Genomic DNA, 22,516 nt, shown 5'->3' on the forward strand with positions numbered 1-22,516 from the left:
TATACTTTTGATCGATTAGTTGAATCGTGCAGCTCTGATCTACCGCAATAGTGTTTGGTGGGTTGAAATATGCTACACACAGACACAATTGTCTTCTGAATATAAAAAACAACATGTTTTCCGCTACATAATGAAATATCGACATACATTAATAACACATTTATTTCATAAATCTAAACATTAAAAAATTAATTTAATTACATTAAAACCTCAAAAAGACATCGTATTTATTTTAAACTAATAAAAAGATGATGTCTTTGACAGAACATTGCTGAAACTCCACACTTGGTGTCCATACAAAGCTAAAAAAAAAGAATTACTTATCAATCGTTTGTTTTTGCTTCTGTGATGTTAATGGTTTTAGTATTAAACATCTATGTAGGTGAGATACCGACTGAAATGCACTGTCCATTGTTTTCAACTGTTTTGATACATTTCCAGCAGACTAAAGTGAATTGGGGAAACTAAAGTAGAAGTTAATGAGTTAGTGATGTGATGTGATGTTCACATTCTTATCACTTTATTGTCTATATCAGGTGTTTTCTCTTTATTACCTGAATACTGATCTCATACTAGATTTCTGCATCATTCAAATAAAACGTACTCCTGTCATTCCCCATTATAACTTGTTTTTAGGTTTTTACAGTCTATGGTTTTTACCCATGGGTCTTGCTTTAACATAAGGCTCAGTGTGTTATAAGCTGATAAAAACAGGGCTGATCTTGATTCTCTGCTGCAGCTAATGGGATTACTCCTCCTGCTCTTTCTACTGATGCAATTAAAAACACGCAGGCAATTCACAGCATTCACTCACTAAAGCAACTTAATTGAATGCATCTTCTAAGAGACGCTTTAATGTTCTGTTTGCATAAAGGACAATAAACCCGCAATAAATTATGAGACCAGAACAGAAGTGATGTATGTGGTTCATTTGGCACGCGTTCAGTGACTGTATAGGGACGATTTAAAAAAAAAGTTTACTTTGCTCAAAAAATAATACGGTAAAAGTTCTAATTCAAGAAACGTTAGCACACTGTGAGAGGAGGCTAAGGGATTTATTCGCCAGCTCTTTGGAGGGATGGGGGCTGTTTTTCAGTCAAGGGGGTAACAGAAGCGCCCCCCTCCCCTCTCTCTCTCTCTCTCTCTCTCTCTCTCTCTCTCTCTCTCTCTCTCTCTCTCTCTCTCTCTCTCTCTCTCTCTCTCTCTCTCTCTCTCTCTCTCTCCCCCTCCTCCTCCTCCCCTGGCCGCTCTCAGACCATTGTTATTGTGACTGCCGTCCAGAGAGCACAGTGCTGTAGGAGGGCTCTCTCTCTCTCTCTCTCTCTCTCTCTGTACAAGTGAAGCGGACTGGGGCTCAGCTCAGCATTTGAAACCTCGCATCTGACCGGGATACACTCACCCAGGAGAGGAGAGTTTAGCAGGAGCGCTGCGTAAAAGACGCGCGTAAAGAATTAACCAAGAGGCGACTGTGAACTACGGGGACACGTTTTGATCACCCTCTATCAATCTCTCGATCACCCTCTATCAATCTCTCGCCATCTCTTGGATCTTTTCCAACATTATCACAGCGAAAAGAGGACTTTTTTGTACCCGCGTGAATCCACTTTTTTCGCTCCGTGTTTGGTTTTCTCTCCCTCTATGGATTTAGCCCTCTAAACGGACTTTGCCCAAGGGGATCGCTGCTCCTTCCACCGGTCACCAGGCAGCTGTCGTTCATGCTCCTGGGGGCTGTTTTGATGGATTTATAAGCTCGTTTTTCAGCCGGATACACAACAGCCGAGAGGCGCTCACAGACTGCTTTTTGGGAAAGGCGATAACATAACTCCAAATGAGGATTTCAATATTCACTCGTATCGCCCGGGACAAGGAGTGATTTCCCCCCGGTACACTCATCTCTGCGCGGACAGACCGGGAGGAAAGGTGGGTGACAACAGACAGCTGGATATTTGCTGTTTCATTCATTTTACCGGTGTTGTTACATTCAGATTAAAAGACTCAAATGCAATGGTTTAAAGCCTTACATCTTGTTATTAAACTGAGTTAATTCTACTTTAGTGATTTCCCCTAAAAGAAGGTGTTAATGTCTTGATATGGGGCACAAGAAGGCTTAATGTCTATCTACCAGGATCGCTCATTTGCATTGTAAATCCTCGTTTTGTCATTTTAAGCAGGGGTTTCAAGAACGAAACGATTGCTTTCAGATTGTAACTTGTTTTGCTACGCGAACAGATCCAAACAAGTCAGCAATTAGACATTGAACCTTTCAGACGGACTATTTCTGAGGAGAGGGTTGAGTTTGAACTCGCTCTGTTTTTAAATCATTTAAATAAGGACTCGTGTAATTGCTATAAAGTGTTACATTTTCATGATGGCAATCCTTATCTGATAATTCTATAAGAAAACTGTATTTAAAGCCAACCTTCAATTAACAAAAGCTTTTATTTATCCATAGATCCCAGTTTGTGTCACACACTGCTCAATTGATTGAATGTATTCACTGACAGCATTGACACATGCATAGTGACCGACAAGGACTGATTGAGACTAGTATTAGGGATTTATTAAGTGTGACTTAAGTGACAGAAAGATGTAGTACATGCAAAATAAAAGTCTACACAGGGTCGTCCCTCTCTGCGTGTTTCAGGCTGCAGAGTAGAATACAGGAGAGTGTTTTGGCTGCGAGGCAGCGTGCCAGCAGAATTAGCAGCAGCAGGAGAAAAAGTTTCTTTCCAGTCCTTAATTGAGAAAGAATACGTTTCATTCAGCCGGTTGGTTCTTTAAACGGTGTGTGTGTGTGTGTGTGTGTGTGTGTGTGTGTGTGTGTGTGTGTGTGTGTGTGTGTGTGTGTGTGTGTGTGTGTGTGTGTGTGTGTGTGTGTGTGTGCGTGTGTGTGTGTGTGTGTGTGTGTGTGTGTGTGGGTGCACCATGGTCTGGCGCCTGTGCGCATTTGGGCTGACTCGCAGCAGAAAAATCATTGCATTATTCCTTTAGTGTGTTCGTGTTCAAACGTTGTCAGAATGGATGCATGGTTTCAGTGTTGTACTAAAATAAGATAAAAAAAAATATTTTCATGGTAATATTTTCAGCATTGGAATCATATTAATTTTCATCTGTGGAAATTGGAAGACATGTATTCACTTTCTCCTTCCATAAATGAGGAGGTTTGATTATTTAATATCACTGATGCATTCAGAAGTCAAGCATATATTTAAGTTCAAAAGCATTGGAGATTTACATTTCCATTTTAAAATTGGAACAGTAAAGGATTTGAGTTTTCTTTCAACAAACTTAAAAGCCATTTTCAGTCAAAAATGCCAAATCAAGATCATAAACCTAAGAAATTGGAAGTCAGGTTTGTTTTGCTTTTCTTTGTCTTCTGTAATAATAAATATATATATTTTTTTTTTGAAGTGTTAGTGAGACGTAACTGAGATCTGAAGACATCTCCTTTTGCATTTGGACAGTCCTTTCACCTTTTTCAGACCATTTATGCACAGACCTTACGTGAAGTTATAATTTGATATTGTACACTTAGATTTAAAGTATCATATGCAGTCAGATTTAGAGAAAGGAGATGCTCCTGTGAGCAGTCACCTGTTTCCACCTGAAGTCTCTCATCAGCTGCCAGTCGAATGTCTCCGCTGCTCCTTCAGATTTTGCAGCTTCCTGGCAAGATTCAAGTGTTTTCCCAATAAGGGCCCATTATCGGGGGGCAGACTGAACAGGGCCATGCTGACAAACAACAGGCGGTAACAGCCCTGCTCCTTATTCATGACGCAGGAGAGCCTGGACAATGTGAGGCCGACGAGCGGGACAGTTAGCAGGACATCTGGTTGTGAATACAGCTGCTCACAGTCAAAACAGCCTCTTTTCCCCTGTTTGTCTGAACACTTGTTTGTGTTTTCTTCCCACCTGGTTTAAACATGAGCAGAGAAGTTTGTGTCTCTTAAGCTGCTCTCCCCTGATCAGAAGATAACCGTCTCCCATTGTGTTTGTTTGCGTCTGCAGGATCCAGATTTAGAGACTTTCTCAAGTTTCCAATGCCAGGGACCGGAGTTTGAAGCCAACTCCAGGCTTCCAACAAACATATCTACCTTTTTACACAAGAAGAAACACGTGAAGAAGATGGCGAGGGTCTGCACGTTCTGGGTTTTTCTGCTCTGTTTGATGGAAACAGTCTCGGCCAGGGTCATCGATGAAGGAAGGACTAAAGGTAAGACCTTAGCTGATTTCATTCTGCGTGTGAAACTATATAACCTTGTAGAATCACATAATTTCAAGATGCTTTACAGATGATTTCTTCCCTACTTTTCCTGGTTTACGCTGCATAAAAGTTAGATAATATGTGTGGATATATCTGCAGAGGTTTCGATCCACTCTCCCTTCTTAGAAAGTGTCAGTTTCTTGGCAGCCATGACCACAGAGGAAGTCAAGGTGACAGGAACAATGACACAGAGGCAGCAGTGGAGTCTAGGATGGAGGAAGGAAGGAAGGAAGGAAGGAAGGAAGGAAGGAAGGAAGGAAGGAAGGAAGGAAGGAAGGAAGGAAGGAAGGAAGGAATAATACATTTGATTTATATAGCACACTTTAAATACAAACTTCATCTCAAGGTGCTTCACAAAGCTATAAGGAAAAATAAGTAAAAAGATATCTAAAGGAGCATATTGGATAAAATATGGCAATATAAAAAATAAAAATAAAAGGTTAAGAGCATAAAAGGTTTAAAATTAAATAAATAAAGTAAAGGACAGAAGGAAGGAAGGAAGGAAGGAAGAAAGGAAGGAAGGAAGGAAGGGAAAAAAGCTCTCTTTCTGCTGCCGTAAACTGAGCTACCTGATCTGTCCGAGGCCCTGAGGCTCGGATGTGTAAATCTGCCTGGCTGTGTGCCAGCTGTAGAGCATGAGGGGGGGGGGGGGGCTTTCTCATTGATGCTTTACAAACAGAAGCCAATGCAATAAGTCAGCCATTGTCAGCTCCATTAGCATGTTTCCATTGAGTTACGCTGTAATCAGTATACTCGTTCAATTCAATCAGTAACCTCAGTTGTTTCTCCTTCTCTTTGAGGTAGATGCTTTTTTAAGTCAGATTAAAGGACGAGGTGACATTTTTGTGTGTCGATCGACGAAAGATGAATTGGGTTTTGTTGCCTCGGAGGCATGGAGCACAGTAACTGTCTCTCCTCCATCTCTGTGGCCCCCACTTTGTACTTCAGGGCCCCAAAAGGCCAGTCGGGGCTTGCTTCTTCAGACGATAATGTGCCGAAAAGAACCTCTCAGGTTTATTAACAAGACAGATGAGTGGAGAGTCAAACTGGGATTGATGATGGAAAGATCCTCAGGTCGTAAAAAAAATTGCACAAACACACTCTCCAAAAACAAACTTCCTTGTAAGTACTTTGGCAGACTCAAGAGGACGGTGTAACGCAGGATTATCAATACATTCAGTAAACACTCATCATTTTCTACAGCGTCGTTAAATAATAATTCAATTGCAGCACAACATGGGCCACATTAAACATCTGTGAAGTCCTGGATTTCCGAATTAAAAAGTTTTGATAAGCGATCCATTAAATGATCAGGATTTGTCTCTTTTGTTTAATTCTTAAAGTTGTGGGTTGTCCCTTTCTAGATAAGAGATAAGCCTCGGAGAGAAAAGTGTAAATATGATTATCACAACTGACAGGAGACATGGCATCAAAGAAGAAGATTAACCCCCTTCCCCTTGATGTCTGTTTAAAGAGACAAGAGAAGAAGTCCAGCTGAGGAGAGGTGGTGAGGGGTCAGGGGTACCCACAATGCACTGCTCCTGACAGGGAAGATCTCCTCTGGAGGAATTTAATGCAGAAAAGTTCACATTTATGATGAAGATGAAGGAATAATGAAAGAGAAACGTCCTTTTTTTTCATCTGACAAAGCTTTCATTGATCTTTTAAAGTATTCTTAGCCCCTGGGCGTTTCTGTCATGTTGCTAAATATAATTATACATCTAATGTTACTAACCGCATACTGCTAAATGCAGGGATCAGACTTGTCCTATGTTTTTCCCCTGTCCCACTCGATAAAAAAAGTATTTTCAGTCATGTTTTCACATCATAACAGATTATAGAACAAGTACAGCCGTAAACGTTGGAGGACCGTAATCCAAACAAAAATACAAATTATAGAATTGTACATGGATGATGGCAAAGTTTAACGGATGGATGGGAACTATAATCTTTGGCTGGTTCAACCATTTTCTTAAACAATTAACCGTGTAGATAAACCTCACATCAGCATTAGTCCTCAAACTGCTTTACTTGCTATTAGGCAGAACCATTGTAAGTGTTTTTGCATTGGTTTGAAATAAGCTAAACCTTTTTAAGTGCTTCTGTGAAGAGTCTTTTTTATTAAATGTTTTAATGGCCTAGGCTTCAAATAAAGAACGATCCCAGCTTCTTAAGATTAAAGCTGCAAACTGACCTCATTGCACGCCACTTCAGTAACTCTCCAGCTTAAGGAGCAGCATCAAATGTTTATTTTTGAGAGGATTTGCAGCTCTGCAGTTATATCTGCTGCTCTGCTCAGGGCATGAGACTCCTCATTGTAGCCGATGGGCGGTTTGTTTGTGTTGTGCTGTGTTGTGTTGTGTTGTGTTTGTTTGCCCTCTCGCCTCTGGGTGACAATTCACACTCTGCTGCGAGTTCAACTCCAGGGCAGAGTCCCTATCTCTGCAAGTTCATTAGCATGGCTGTAAGTGTGTGTGTGTGCTGTGATTTATTGTCCACTGATTTACTGTGTTTGCTCCATTAGAATAAAATATGTGGCTTTTTGGGATCTCCTTCTATTAATACGTTGAGGACATAGTCGTTTCTTTTACAATATATATATATATCCATTTTCATTTGCCGTCCTTTTGGCTGCTTCAACCAATCAGCGTTTTGGATTTTCCACTTACAACCACCATGTGTGTGTGCTCCTGAAAGTTTTATGTCCACATGTACTCTGGGTAGCACTTCACTCCTGACAAGCGAACAGATTGCCTTTTCACTAAGCGCTCGCAGGAAGCAATCAGACAGAAAATTGCCCCGGAAAATTGCTCGTTCTGAGTGACTGAGCAGCCAGGGCGCGCATATGCTCCAACAAGTGAGTGGGCGAGCACATAAATGGACGAGTGACCCAGTGAATGGATGGCACTGTGGCTGATGGTGACACGATAGTAGCTGGGTTATCAGGGCACTCTATCACCAGCTCCTAGTGGCATTCAATGACAGCGGTTGTTAAGGAACATGGTGTGCTTCTGTTGCGGGACCTTTCAGAGGTAAACTGAGACCTCTGGTGTCATCTGACCATTTTTGTCCTTTTTACTCAGAGCCAGTTCAGACTAAGGAGGTTTTGTAGCAGGTTAATAAAACACATTTCTTTCTGTGGCATTACATGACTCCTGGACCGGTATTTCTCGGGTAAAGAACGTTTTGAAAACTTGTAGGACAAATGCTCTAGTCACGCCACGCTTTACCTCACTTCTGCAATGCACAAAGCTCCACTGAAGACTCCACTTTGGGTCATTGTGGGGATCTTTCTCTTATTAAGGCCAATGCATATATTCAGAGGAAAAGTTCTCTCATGCCTTTAAAGTCAACCATGGAACAAAAAACATATTCTTCCACAATATTAAGACAGATTTGTCTAAATGTCTCCTTGTTTTTCTTCCAGGTCTGCAGGTTTCCAGGCCTCTGATTAACCCAGGTTACCCAGAAAACACTACAGCTGTGGTGGGCGGTCAGGCGAAGCTGGTGTGTAAAATCCACCGGCCGGCGTCCACCAAGGTGCAGTGGCTGAAGGCGGAGGTCAGCGAGAGCGTAACGCCTACTCTCAGGGCTCTAACGGTGAGAACAACTGCAAACAATAAATGTGTTCTGTCCTCATCATATTGGACGTTAGAAAAATATCACTGGTCCCCGGCTTGAGCTTGAATCTCAGGATCCATGTATTTGTGATCCTTTCCAGAATGTAAGTAGCCATCACATACAGAGCATCAACTAGTTCCTGAACAGTTTTTTCTCAAAATGCTGAATTCTTCCTCAAAATTCTGACTTTTTCTCAAAATCAAAAAATTCTGTCTTTTTCTCTAAATCTCTAAATTCTCACACAGTCACAAGATGGAGGAATATAAAGCAGTATTTAATGTTTACTTCAGATTAGCTCCACGTCAGATAGCTATCATATGCCTAACACAGTCCTGATGGTCTTCTAGGTAATCAGACATCCTGTCATGTTCACAGCTACAGTTGGGATACCTTTGTTATCATGTGTACTCTGATATTGGAAGAGGACATTCAGTATTTTCCCCACATTGGACATAAGATATTAAATGATCTCTTCTCCATGCAGCCTTTGCAGATCAATGCATCGAAGGTGAACACTTTTCACCTGTCCAACATCACTCTGGAGGATGCAGGAGAGTACCTCTGCATGGCTGAAGGATCTCATGCAGGACAGACAGTGCAGGCCATGCAGGCGGCGTGGCTGGACGTCCTGCCTGGTAACCCATTTTCAAGCATACCTTATATGACCTTAGACCTTATAGCATCTATCAAGACCAAGCATCACGCTATATGCTCACCTTACATCTTCTTATCTCCAGGTATCATCCTTTCTAAAACTGAGGACTTGACTGTGGCTGAAATCCCATCAGGTAACTTCACATTCTCACACTGGAGAAAGTTGCAAATGTAAATGTTTTGAATCCAAAAATATCAGTATAGGAAAGGCAAGGCAAGTGTATTTATACGACGCCTTTCAACACAAGGCAATTCAAAGTGCTTTACCGAAATGAATGACATTAAGAGCTTTAAGAAACATATTATAAAAGGTTGTTTTGTGGAGAATCACAAAGTTTAGTTGCAATCATTCTGTTGACTGCGAGCCAAGGTCTTGAATGAGTAGCGTAAGAACTGACAGAGATGTTTGATTTCAGTTTGTAAACCCAGGAAGTGCAGCACAGACTGTTATGTATACAGTTATAGATGGTATGGCGGCCATCTGTGTGGGCTCGTCCTCCTCCCCAGGCCGAGATGATCTCCTCACTTAGATCTCCAGTGAACCTTCACCGCCCCTCAGATTTACTCTCCGTCCTCTGTCACGGTGCAACATGTTCATTAGCCTCTCGTCCCCCTTTCTTCTTCTTCTTCTTCTTCTTTTGGGGGGCGGGGAAGATTGCTGTGTTAGCTAGATCGCTCTGAGTCCCACAATAATCCACAGGGGAACAAAAAGAAAAAGAGGAGGAGGGGGTGTGTTGGGTGGCTCAGGCCTCATGGTCTCTATGGTAATGTCATTGTGTGTGTGTGTGTGTGTGTGTGTGTGTGTGTGTGTGTGTGTGTGTGTGTGTGTGTGTGTGTGTGTGTGTGTGTGTGTGTGTGTGTGTGTGTGTGTGTGTGTGTGTGTGTGTGTGTGTGTGTGTGTGTGTGTGTGTGTGAGAGGAGATAATAGGGTTGAAGTGTTGAAGGTCAAAGTTGAGGGGGCGGATACTTGCTTGAGAGGGGAGATGAATAAATAACCTGCTGACTGGCCTGAGTGGTGTGAATGAGTTAAAGAACATTTAAGAGAGAAAGGCAAAAACAAACCTGGTGCACTAACAGGGAAAAGGAAAATGGCTGCACGCTAACACCTCGGCTTTCTTTGGTTGAAACAGATGTTATTGAGGACCTGAGTGAGGACACCACCGAGCATCTTCTGATCGATCCGGGAAACGTCCTGAAGCTGCGCTGCGATGCGAGCACCCGGCCCGGCATGGCGGTCACATGGTACAGGGAGGGGGTCCGAGTTCAGGCCACGCCTCGCTGCCAGATCCGAGGCACCATCATGGAGATCACAGACGTCACGTATGAGGACTCTGGCGTTTATGTCTGTGTTCTCCGGGGAACCAAAGAGCCCGTGAGGAACTTCACCATCACTGTGGCAGGTAAGGACACTCACACAGTACACAATGACAGCATTAAGATTAGCATTTGATGTTAACTTAAAAACAAGGGGAAGGGAATATAAGGAAAGAAAACAAGGACCACCAATATAGCTGCAAAACGTAACATTTTAGCAGAAACAAGACGATTAATTGGTTCGTTTATCAGAAAGAACTTCATAGCCAACTATTTGAAAACAATGTTAATTGTTGAAAGCCAGTTTTAATGCAGAAATGAAAACTCAATTCACTGGAGCACTTTTCTTAAAGGAAATCATTTGCTGCTTCCTTAAACCTATATGTTTGTTAACTGAATATCAGAGGGCTTTGGAAAGTTAGTTTGACCAAACAAGCTTTTTTGAATGAATCAACTCGGAGTTGTTGGACCGCAAGAACCATTTCTTTATCAAACAAGGATAAACAATTATTTCCATTGCCTTCTTTGTTTCCAGACTCTATGGGGTCAGGGGATGACGATGAAGACAATGATCTGGAGGACTCATCAGCTGAGATCGAAAACGACCAGGTTTACATCTCAAGAGGTGAGTTGTTGTTGATGATTTTGAAGGATTGGTACAACCACCAGGCTTCATCAGAGCACTCTCTTACTAACGGCATGTCTCTGTCCATGTAGGTCCCTATTGGACCCACACCCAGCGCATGGAGAAGAAGCTGTACGCTGTTCCTGCAGGAAACACGGTGAAGTTTCGTTGCCCGGCTATGGGAAGCCCCTTGCCGAGCATCCGCTGGCTCAAAAACGGACGAGAGTTTAGAGGCGAGCACCGCATCGGGGGCATCAAGGTGAGGATGGTTACCTACCATCTGATCAATCAAGATGAATGACAGCAGTGTTCATTGGAGTTATTGTAAAGACTGAGTATCCATTGGTGCTGATGTATTATGTTTGGTGTTTCTTTGGCTAGCTGAGACACCAGCACTGGAGCCTTGTGATGGAGAGTGTGGTGCCTTCAGACAGAGGAAACTACACCTGCATGGTGGACAACAAATATGGATCCATCACTCACAGCTACGTTCTCGATGTCCTCGGTAAGGAACAGATAATGTAGTGTTGTCTACAGAATGTGTGCAAAATATAAATGTCATGCATTTGGGTTGAATTATCCAATTTGGCAAAACTGAAAACGTTTCTGTTGAGTGCTTTGTGATCTAGCTGACAATATTCCCAGCACCAAAGGCATGAGTTTGTAGGTCTCTGTCAGCACTTGTGGACAAATGTCGTGCCTACAAATAAAAGCCTTCAGTTTTGAGGGAGGGGATAATTGGACGTGACAGGGGCTCCTGGGCCGGATGTGGAGGATCGGGCGTCCACACCAGTTTTCTCCCTGACCTGTGACAGCAGATTGAGAAGGGCTGCGGTTTGTTTGTTCATTTGTTCGCTGTCAGTCCGCCACAGGGTCAGTTTCCGTCTCGTTGAAGACTAACGAGACAACTAACGAGATCAGAGAGCGAGAGTAACCACAGATCAAAGAGAGCCTGGCAACCAGCTGACAAAGAGCCACACTAATGGAACCGATTTTCATCCCAGATTTCATTTCCTGCTTTTCAATGCCAGCATGAAAACACATTATATGTGACAGTGACAGCTGCTGGGCATTTCTTCAGACATTTGTTTGCAAAGCATACCGTTTGTCGGCTGTTAAACCGTCAAATATCTGGATAACTTAGCCACAGCTTCCTATGATTGGATAATGGACTCTTAGTGAAAACGGAATGTATCAAACAATATTTGTCAGATCAGTAAAATCTCCCTCTCCATGTCCCCAAATAACCTTTGAAATGTGGTCCTGAGAAAAAAGGCCAATGCCACCTTTCCTCTTTGCCCACTTTGCTAACCTCTCCTTTGACTTCTCCTCTCCAGAGCGTTCCCCCCACAGACCCATCCTGCAGGCCGGTCTCCCCGCCAACACCACAGCGGTGGTGGGCAGCGACGTCCAGTTCCACTGCAAGGTCTACAGCGACGCCCAGCCTCACATCCAGTGGCTCAAACACATCGAGAGGAACGGCAGCCGCTACGGTTCAGATGGGACGCCCTACGTTCGAGTCCTCAAGGTGGGTGAAGCTTAGCTTAACTTAAATTACGTTAAAGTTCTGATCCCTATTCAAAAGACCTGCTGGAACCGGCTTGTTTGAGCTACAACAGTAAACTCCTCTAGTGAAATTGAGGGTTAGGGTTAAGGTTAGGTTTTATGGTATGATTGTTGTACTATATAACTCTTCACCCTTCAGGGAACTGAGAAACTCCACTATGTACAATATAAACACAATTTCCATCATTACAAAACACTCTGCTATATAACATGCGCAATATTATTATTATTATTATTATTAATAATGTGCGATAAATAACGTGCAATTACGTAACTACCACTACGGTTTTTGCACTACTAAATACTAACATTAATTATGTGACCATCTATGTTTCCGGTAGTTATTGAATTGCTCTTTTTACGGCACTGTTAGTGTACAGTTGTATTATTATTGTGCTGCTGTGTTTATTGTATTTTTGTAACTCTGGCACAACTATTTCTTTCCGGATGAATAAAGTACTATATTATCTTTTCTTATTTTATCTTACTCACACACAATTTTTATATATATATATATATATTTCCTTTTTTTGCACGTCGTTGGCATGTGAAGTATGTTTTGTGTTATGCTGTTGTGCCACACGTATTGTTGACATTTATGTTTCTTTTTGTTTTGTTCTGTTATAACGCCTTGTGCGGAATGCTTTGGCAATACCGTGTTTAAAATGTGGCCCCTCTGTATTGTATTGTGTTGTACTCACTGTTGTGTGTCTCTTTTCTTCGTGTGTGCAGACCGGCAGTCTGAACATGTCCGAGGTGGAAGTGCTCTACCTGGCTAAAGTCACCATGGAGGATGCAGGAGAATACACGTGTCTGGCTGGAAATTCAATTGGATTTGCTCACCAGTCCGCCTGGCTCGTCGTCCTTTCAGGTAAAGAACAAATTCAAACCTATGAGATTCAGTAGTGAAATGAAAAGAACAGACTTTATTGCTTGATTATTTTCCCTGTTGCTTTTTCAAAAAAGTATTGCAATGTGGTCTAAATGTGTCTGTTGATTGTGTATATATATATACCGGTATATATATATATATATATATATATAGGTATATACATATTTTTATATATCTTTGTTATTGCATTCGGGATTGTGGGGAACGGAATTTCTCTCTCTCTGTCTGTACACACAAACTGAAAGATTGACAATAAAATTGACTTTGACTTTAATAAACAAAAGCTGACCACCTCTCAATTGGCAGCAAGATATTCCGTGAGCGTTGGAAAACTGAATAGGCGAAGAAATGTTTTTGTTAAACTTGTCCCCCTCTTCCTACAGAGGAGGAAGCAGCAGACGCTCTGGACACCATGGAGACCAAGTACACCGACATCATCATCTACGCCTGTGGTTTCCTGGCTCTCATCATGGCCATCGTCATCGTGGTGTTGTGTCGAATGCAGGTTCACCCCAGAAGGGAGCCGTTTGACGCACTTCCCGTCCAGAAGCTCTCCAAGTTTCCTCTTCGCAGACAGGTACGAAGCTATGCATTATGGGACAGAAAACAGTCATGTACAGTACAGGGCCATGGTCAGCTGGAAATCTTTACCGGCCCAGATCTTTCAGGAAAAGTCTCAAGCACATTTCAAAAGGTCGCAAAAAAAGTATCTCAGTATTATAAAGTATAATTGAACTGTGCCTGTGGGTAAGTATGTATTATTATGTATAATTATTTGTATTTATGATGGCTAAAACTGGATGACTATTTTAGTTTTCACTTCATATAGCACTGTAAGTTGCATGAAATTATGAGCTGTTTTTTATTTTTTGTTTCATGTATGTTTATGTATGTTTTGTGTGTGTGATGACCCCATGAAGAATAGCCAATGCTCATGCTAGTGCTAATGGAAATCCTAATAAAGAATAAAAGAATATGGGAACTTAAAGTATGTCTTCTTTAACTTTAGAAAGTTGTGGACTTTAACTTAAAGCTTGGGGTTTGCTTTAAAGTATCCTCGAAGGGTCTTCCAAAGCTCTTCAGATTTGCCACACTTGAAACTTTCCTGTAAGTTCAGATAGCTAAACTGCTTCTGTATTTCTGCCTTCAGTACTCGGTGGACTCTAACTCATCGGGGAAGTCCAGTGCGTCTCTGATGAGGGTCGCTCGCCTCTCGTCCAGCTGCTCTCCGATGCTCGCTGGAGTCATGGAGTTTGAGTTGCCCTACGACCCCGTCTGGGAGTTCCCCAGAGAGAAGTAAGTTATCTGAAAGTCATTTCTGTCCTCATCTGCAAATACATTACACTCTTACGTTCGAAATGATGGTAAAAAAAGAGATGTGTTGACATAGTTTACTTTAAAGTTGCTGCAAATAGAGATTATTTCTACCCTGAGTTTAGTCTGGCTTCTGGGAGTCATTTAAACATTGTTGCTCTAAAAAGACCTAAAAAGAAACGAGCCCGCAGCCCATTTCTGGCTCAACCCAACCTATGTTTTAAGAAACCAGAGCCCCAAATTATGGATTTGTACAGTTTTCATTTGGACATACTTATTTTTGCTAACTTTCTCTCTTTCTCTCTCTAGTTTAACGTTGGGTAAACCTCTAGGAGAAGGCTGCTTTGGTCAGGTGGTCAGAGCCGATGCTTACGGCATCAACAAGGACTCTCCGGATCCCGCCTCAACTGTGGCGGTTAAGATGCTCAAAGGTAAGAAGAGATGATAGAGAGTCAACAATGCCTCGAAAGATTCGTTTTGGTCTGCTTTGTTTTCTAAATAAAGTACGTTTTTTCCTAAAGACGACGCCACTGACAAAGACCTTGCAGACCTGATCTCGGAGATGGAGCTGATGAAGGTGATGGACAAACACAAGAACATCATCAATCTGCTTGGAGTCTGCACACAGGATGGTGAGTGTCTCTTCTACATCAACATGTGTCCCCTCTTCTCCATGTCTCTTCTACATCAACATGTGTCCCCTCTTCTTCATGTCTCTTCTACATCAACATGTGTCCCCTCGAGATTCTGAAAGTTTCAGGAAAAAAGATTCTCTCTCTTTTTGTCCTGATCCATTTCTATAAAAACCTGTCTGAAAATGAGCTGATCAGATTTTGGCCACTTTATGATGTCATAACGATGTTTTGGCTTGTGTAACCATTAGCCAATCACCATCCAAGGTAACCCCCCCCCCCACACACACACCTTATCACCTGAATCTCCTCCTAGATCTCCATTGTGTTCTTTTTAACCAAATCTCTCTCAGAGGGGCGTGGGGAGGGGCTCCTTATTTTCATCTAAAGTAACAGACAGAGAATCAGCACTTTGGGAACAGGGCTGAAACAGAGGGGATTATGGGTAATGCTGCAATGATCTGTTTGGTGTTTGGAGCCAAACACTTCAGAGACATGTTTTGTATATATCTGAGACCTATAATATATTGATGAAAAACAGTATAATAGGGGACCTTTGAATAAACTTAATCGGCCTGTCCTTCAACAAAGGCTCCTTGTTATTCGAAATCTCAACTAATTTAGTAAGTGGTTCAACGATGGTGGTCCCATACCTCCAGGCCAGACCAACAATAGAAACAACCTTCATCCTGTGTGTGTTTCCCCCCTCAGGCCCTCTGTATGTGCTGGTGGAGTACGCCTCTAAAGGCAGTCTGAGGGAGTACCTGCGGGCGAGGAGACCCCCGGGCATGGACTACACCTTTGATGTGACCAAGGTGCCTGAAGAGCAGCTCACCTTCAAAGACCTGCTGTCCTGCGCCTACCAGGTGGCCCGAGGGATGGAGTACCTGGCGTCAAAAAGGGTACGCTCACTTTTCAGCCAACCGATGCAATCCAACTTTATTTATATAGCACATTTAAAAATCACAGAGTTGACCACAGTGCTGTACATCAATACATATATAAAAAGCAGCATACATTACATGTTAGACACTTTTATCCAAAGCGACTTACATACTCAATACTGTGGGCAATCCCCACAGGAGCAATTTGGGGTGAAGTGTCTCAGGGACACAACGACATGCTGACTGCAGTGGGGTTTGAACCCGTGCTCACCTTGATCCGAACACCAACACTCTATCCACTGCGCCACACGCCTCTAAATACATTTAGACAAAACCGACAGGACAAAAAAACAAATGTAAAAGCATGAAACAATAAAACCCTACTTATAGCCACAGACTGAAAAACTCTCATCCATGATGTCAAAACATTTTAAAACACAATAGATTACATTTCATGAGGAAATAACTTGAAGTAGAAAAAGCAGTTACATGCTGTAAATCTTTTCTCCGTTCTTTTTCTATAAGCAAAGGGCAACTGGCTCAAACCCTTTCATTTAGGTGGTTTAGTTATACATGTCTTACACATTGAATTCTTGAGGCCAGAGCTTATTAATAGTTTCTGTCCTTTTCATCAAAAGTTGGAAATGCGTGTCAGGAAACCAAGATTTAGTGACAGCTATACGATTGATTGACCGGCAACAAGTTAAAATACAGACATTTTGACTGACGATTAATCAAAGAAGACGCTCTTCAAGTAAAAAAAGCCAAACCTTCTAAGGAGTGTTACGAGGATTAAATGTAAAATCCTGACAGATACAACAAACAAACAAAAGATTTGAAGGCACACAAAAGCAGGATAGCAAAATGAATGAGCTGTCCAAGTCCTAAAGAGCCTTTCATTTCCAATCGTTTGATTTGGGATTAGGGTTGAGTTCATGTTCCTCTGTGATTTGCGCACTTGGCCTTCAGATGGATATCCCCACTAGCCTCCCCCCCCCCCTCTCCCCTCTTTCTTTCTTTTCTTTCCATCCCAACCCCCCATGTTTCTATTCCTTTCATTTTCCCAGCATGCACTCTGTCTGTGTGTTTCTTATCAACACGTCTCTTTGTGTGCCAGCCGGTGTCTCAGACAGGCATTCCTGAACAGAAAACCAGTCCTGTTTACTCTTCTCCATCCATCTGTCCGTCCCTCAGTCTCAGTGCTTTGTCCTTTTTAGCGCTGCCATAAATCTGTTAGCAAACAGCAGCAGAGCCGTCGTCTGGGTGCAGGCATCGGGTTTCTGGCTCTACGGCCTCCTAAGAATGCAGGAGACTGAAACTAACCCTCCATTATGGGGAGACCCACAAACCGAGACTGGCTTATTTCGCTCGTCCCCCACAAATCCCACGTCTATTTCGAATGAAAACCAAAATAAACTTAATGACATCCATTCAATGTGGGCAAACAGAGCCGTTCTTTTTTCCTCCTCCGAGAAGGTTTGTTTTTATTTCAAACTCCCGGGTTTCTATATAAAGACATTTTAATTTTGAAACTAAAATGAGGCGCTGCGTGTTGACTTTAAACTGCTGAGTCTTTTCATTTTGGGAGAAAAACTGCAGTGAATAATTCCTAACTCCCACACCTCCATGTTTTTACACGACTTCCCGAAACCGCAGACGAGAACATGTCGTGTCACCGGTGTCAAACAAACAGCATATGAATGTGAACGCTTCCATAATGAAGAAGAGTTCTTGGTCTGATAGGATTTAAAATGTAGACATTTGTAAACAAGAAGCAACAAACTTAACACAAATGACTTTCCAAAGCAGAAATGAAATCTCTGAGCCCATTAAGCAGCACCGTTTAAACTAAATGTTAATCTTATAATCTGAGACCCAGCAGTTGGCCTTAAGCTCTTTTTTAAGGGTTTGTGTTAATTCTCTCTCTTCTCTCCCCGCAGTGCATCCACAGAGATCTGGCAGCCAGGAACGTTCTGGTGACGGAGGACAACGTGATGAAAATCGCTGACTTCGGCCTGGCCAGAGGAGTCCACCAGATCGACTACTACAAGAAAACCACCAACGTGAGTGAGGTTTTCAGGACTGGATCGACTTCTTCACTCCTGTAGCTTTCCAGTAAAAATGTTTTGATTTCCAGTCGTGAGAGAAAGAGTACAGCTAAAGGACTCTCTTGTAATATCATATTATTGTTATTGGATCAAATACATTTTATTTGTGTGCTTTGCTAAAGGGAAAAGGTTCGAAGCATGCTGTTTGGGATAACACATTTTTAAAAGCATGCAATAAAAAAGGGTTCCTTTCAAGCTTTAATGTCCCTAAAGGCAGATGCCTGATGTTTCCCTCTGATTGGCAGCAAGCGTAATGAGACTTAATAAGAGAAAGAGGAAAGAGAAGGAGGGAGGAGGGGAAGGACTGTGAGAGGAAAACATATTTTTTTAACAGTGAGACAGAAAAGCAATAAGTCAGAGTTGTTGTGGTCTGGTGTTAACATGTACATGTGTTTTACAGGGACGTCTGCCGGTGAAATGGATGGCACCCGAGGCTTTGTTTGACAGAGTTTACACACACCAGAGCGACGTGTAAGTCTGATACACACAAAATGAACTGCTTCATGGGAAGACGTATTTGTCTTGTCAAACCTCATCGAACTGTACTCATCAAATCATCAAAGTTGTTTACCTTCAAATGATGTCTGAGCTTGTTGTCTTTCTAAACACTGTTTGTGCTCAGGTGGTCTTTTGGCGTGTTAATGTGGGAGATCTTCACGCTAGGTGGCTCTCCGTACCCCGGTATCCCCGTCGAGGAACTCTTCAAGCTGCTGAAGGAAGGACACCGCATGGACAAACCCTCCAACTGCACACATGAACTGTAAGCAGGAACTTTTGTCTATGTGAGATGTTGTTTTGCTCACAGCAGCCAGGGAGTGGTGTTCCCATCGGTTCAAAAAGAAACAGCTTACATACCATTTCATGAGCTCCACCCTCACCCAAGCATTTGCTCATCAAAGCTTGTCATTTCTTGGAATCAAAGCAGCATGTTTTAAAGGCACTTAGAGACTACATTTGTAGATCGTATAACTCATTTCTGTTGTTGTTTTTCTCCCCTGTAGCTACATGATGATGCGAGAGTGCTGGCATGCGGTTCCCACCCAGAGGCCGACCTTCAAACAGCTGGTGGAGGAGCTGGACAAAGTGCTGCTGTCCATCTCTGACGAGGTGAGTGACATAATACTCTATACCTATACCCTCCTATGAAACAAAAACTCACAGGCTCATATATGCACTCGTGAAGTCGCACACACATCCTCTCTTAAGCAATCTGCTGTCCAGATGTCTTCATTACGAGAGAGAAAAATAAAGTGTTTCGCCCGCGTTGTTCAGATTGTTAACATTTCAGAGCAGCATGCAGACGATTCAACTATTCATGCAGCAACTGAGCATGAAATGAAACGCCTTTGAGAAGCTGTTTCCTGTTCTATACACATAGCTGCTTTCCCTCTGTTCACCAACATGTCTCTAATGCCTGACCATGCTTTCCTCTCTCAGTACTTGGACCTGTCGACGCCCTTCGAGCAGTATTCCCCGTCGTGCGAGGACACGTCCAGCTCCTGCTCCTCTGACAACGACTCTGTTTTTACCCATGATGCCTTGCCCACCGATCCCTGCCTCCTGGGATACCAAGACGTGCGCAACCGGATAGACATAAAGAAGACGCTCACATAAACTCACCCACACACACAAAGACATGAACACTACAACACATCCCCTGGCGGCCATCTTGGAGGTCCTCAGCTAAGTTAAGTTAAAGTTTATATTCATGAAGTTTTCCTTGGACCTCCATTAGGGCACCAGATTAAGCCTTTAGATATAGACGAGCCTCATCACACATAAAGAAACATGTATGCACGCGGAGCACTGAGGCGTCATTACAAGATGAAGGAACACGTTTCATTGAGGGCAAAGAAAGAGAGGACAAACAAAACGTGGTACTTTGGACTATCAGCTCTGGCACTGTGCACAAGAACAGTTGTTATCGTTGGAAAACTGCGGCACTAAACACCACAGAAGAAGACAAAATCGCCTCGAAATGCTTTCTTTGATCAAGTTTCCCTCAGAGAGGTGACGGACAATGACCTCCTCACACAACCCAAAACCAGGCGAGAAAGCTCGGTGGTAAAGACATTTTTATCAAACAAAAAAAAGATTTATTTTGCTACGGTAAAAAAAGAAGAAAGTGATTGTTAAATATAAATCTCTCTATATAAGATTATTTTACTTTTGTGTTGCTTATTTAAAAAGAAAAAACAGTCTTAAATCTCAGGATCTCTTGTGCTAAGAAGTTGCTGTAGCGGCAGCAAAGTGCCTGAATTTACGATTTCCTGTGAATATATTAGAATATTAAAATATTGTATGTAAATATCAACAGCAGAAAAAAGACGATTGCCTTTTATAAATTATTTTGATGACACAAAAAATGAAGGTTATTGGAGGGCGAAAGGAGAGAGGAATTTTAATCAAGTGCCAAACCTGTCTCAGCTGTCGTGTTTCATTCCAAAATATTCAATTCAGAAAAAAGATTTGTACCCAATTGTCCCATCAACTCAAACATTGGAGTCACCCCAAAATCCAGAATATTTGATGCTGTTAAAAATTTCTTTACTTCAGCAAAACATTTCGACAGCTCAAACCTCAAATATGTGTGGTCAAACATGATGGATTGAGTCTTTAAAAGATTGTTACGTTTTGGAATGAAACCCTGTATTTGTCATTTGGCCGTAAATTGTTTTGACTTCAGCCATCAGTGGTCGAATACCAGAAGGATTGTCCTTTCTTGTTGCTGTTGTTGGAGGAAAACCACCAAAAATGTTCGAATGCATCGTTTAAAAAAAGATTCCCCAAGGTCATCAACATCATTGAACAATCACGTAAACTGTGAGACAACATCACGTGGGGCTTCCTCCAACAACAGCTCCCATTGTCACAGACAGTGTGTCCAGACCCTGAGAAGAGGACCAACGATTCAGCCCAAATCCACTGTCACTGTCTAAAGGAGGAGGAGGGTTTTGGGGGGGGGGAACTGAATGTGAAAGCCAGTGTGATTGATTTCAAATAGAGGAGAAGGGGGAGGGAGCCTCCTTTGTCTGGCGGTAACCCTTCACCCTCCCAATCTGCTGGCGAGGGGTCTTCAGGTCCGCAGCCTGCGCGGACAATGAAGGCTTTGCAGGATTAATGGGTGTGACTGCGGACCAGAGGGAGCTTTTTTTGTTGTGGGGTGGAGGTGGTGGTGGGGATAGCTGGGGCTTGTGTGCAAATGAAGAGGCTCTTATTATGGTAATGTATCCTCTTCTGTCCTAAAAAAGCCCCTATCTGTATCCCCACAGCAGCCCACCATCTTTCAAAATTACACACATTTTAATTCAGATCTGCCACCAGGACCAGCTGCAGAAAATTCCCATGTGGGGTAAAACAGCCAAGACATCGAAATCTGAACATTGAGACAAAATGAGAGAAAGAGATTTTAACAAAAGAGATGACGTTGTTTGAATTGACCGAACACTATGGAATGATTTTGGTTTAATATGTGGCTGTTTTACACCCAAGCTGTTTTCCCTCTGGTCCCGTTTCTTGATCTAATCATCGTCCTGTCTGTGAAACCAGTCAACCATTTCATCTATGAAGGATTTGTGCATCTTCTCTTCTCGTTTCTTTTTTTTTTTTTCCATGCTGTCAATCATCTGGTGTCTCATTTTGGAATGAAGCTCTTCACATGCATAACCACAAAGTGTCCGGACACATCTGCATCTTTACATTCCAGTTATCTGCTCTCCTCCCAGATAAAAACTGTAAACAATCACAGCGTTCTTAAACATTTCCTCAAGAGAATTATTTTAGAAATATCTAATTTATTTGTTTATTGTTTTGTTTTTATATGAAATAAAGTATAATTTAAAATAAAGCAACTCTTTGTCCTTGTCATGTTGGCTACACTCATGTTTTCATTGGAAACCTTTAACCAATACCAGATGAATGTAAAAGGGATTACATTGTTCTCTATTTAATTAAATCACCTTTCTTTATGAGTTGAACTTGTCAGTGTGGGCCTCCCTTTGTGTGCAGCGAGTAGGAGCACAAACTGTTTTTGCACTACAGTGAAACGTCACATTTTTGAAATGTTTAACCCTCCTGTTGTGTTCGGGTCAAATCTGACCGATTTACTACTTTCATCAATCATAACTTTTTTGTTTTACATTGGATTGCATTAAAGCTTTATGATATCCTTCACAGTAGACATTTGAACATGTACAATTGCTGATCACCACTTTCATTGAGTTTTTGATGATTTAGTCAATTTTGTAACGCCATGGTGTTCCCGGTCAAAAATGGCCGCCATAAAGAAAAGGAATTAGTAACCATCCGGATCAGATAAAACACACACGCACACACACACACACACACACACACACACACACACACACACACACACACACACACACACACACACACACACACACACACACACACACACACACACACACACACACACACACACACACACACACACACACACACACACACACACACACACACACACACACACACACACACACACACACACACACACACACACACACACACACACACAACTATTAGATACATTTCCCGCTCTTATGTGCCCATCCCCCCACCTGAATCACACCTGGCACATGCAATACATGTTAAGTGTCTATTCTTTGTATACATACTGCATTTT

The 22,516-nt window shown here is 42.2% G+C and overlaps 1 protein-coding gene across 1 annotated transcript; it reads left to right on the forward strand.

Annotated features, from left to right (window-relative positions):
* Positions 1 to 1,285: 1,285 nt before the first annotated feature.
* Positions 1,286 to 21,721, forward strand: fgfr4 (fibroblast growth factor receptor 4). Its single transcript, XM_079648165.1, has 21 exons — positions 1,286 to 1,920; positions 4,009 to 4,213; positions 7,692 to 7,864; positions 8,370 to 8,520; positions 8,623 to 8,673; positions 9,670 to 9,939; positions 10,389 to 10,478; positions 10,571 to 10,737; positions 10,860 to 10,983; positions 11,816 to 12,006; positions 12,777 to 12,915; positions 13,320 to 13,513; positions 14,087 to 14,232; positions 14,560 to 14,681; positions 14,772 to 14,882; positions 15,594 to 15,784; positions 17,707 to 17,829; positions 18,275 to 18,345; positions 18,497 to 18,634; positions 18,876 to 18,981; positions 19,312 to 21,721. Exons 2-21 carry the CDS (start codon positions 4,126 to 4,128, stop codon positions 19,486 to 19,488), a joined length of 2,823 nt encoding a protein of 940 aa, XP_079504291.1. The 5' UTR covers positions 1,286 to 1,920; positions 4,009 to 4,125; the 3' UTR covers positions 19,489 to 21,721.
* Positions 21,722 to 22,516: the final 795 nt, after the last annotated feature.

Source organism: Notothenia rossii (genome assembly GCF_949606895.1).
Source record: "Notothenia rossii genome assembly, chromosome: 9".
Classification (NCBI taxonomy): Eukaryota; Metazoa; Chordata; class Actinopteri; order Perciformes; family Nototheniidae; genus Notothenia; species Notothenia rossii.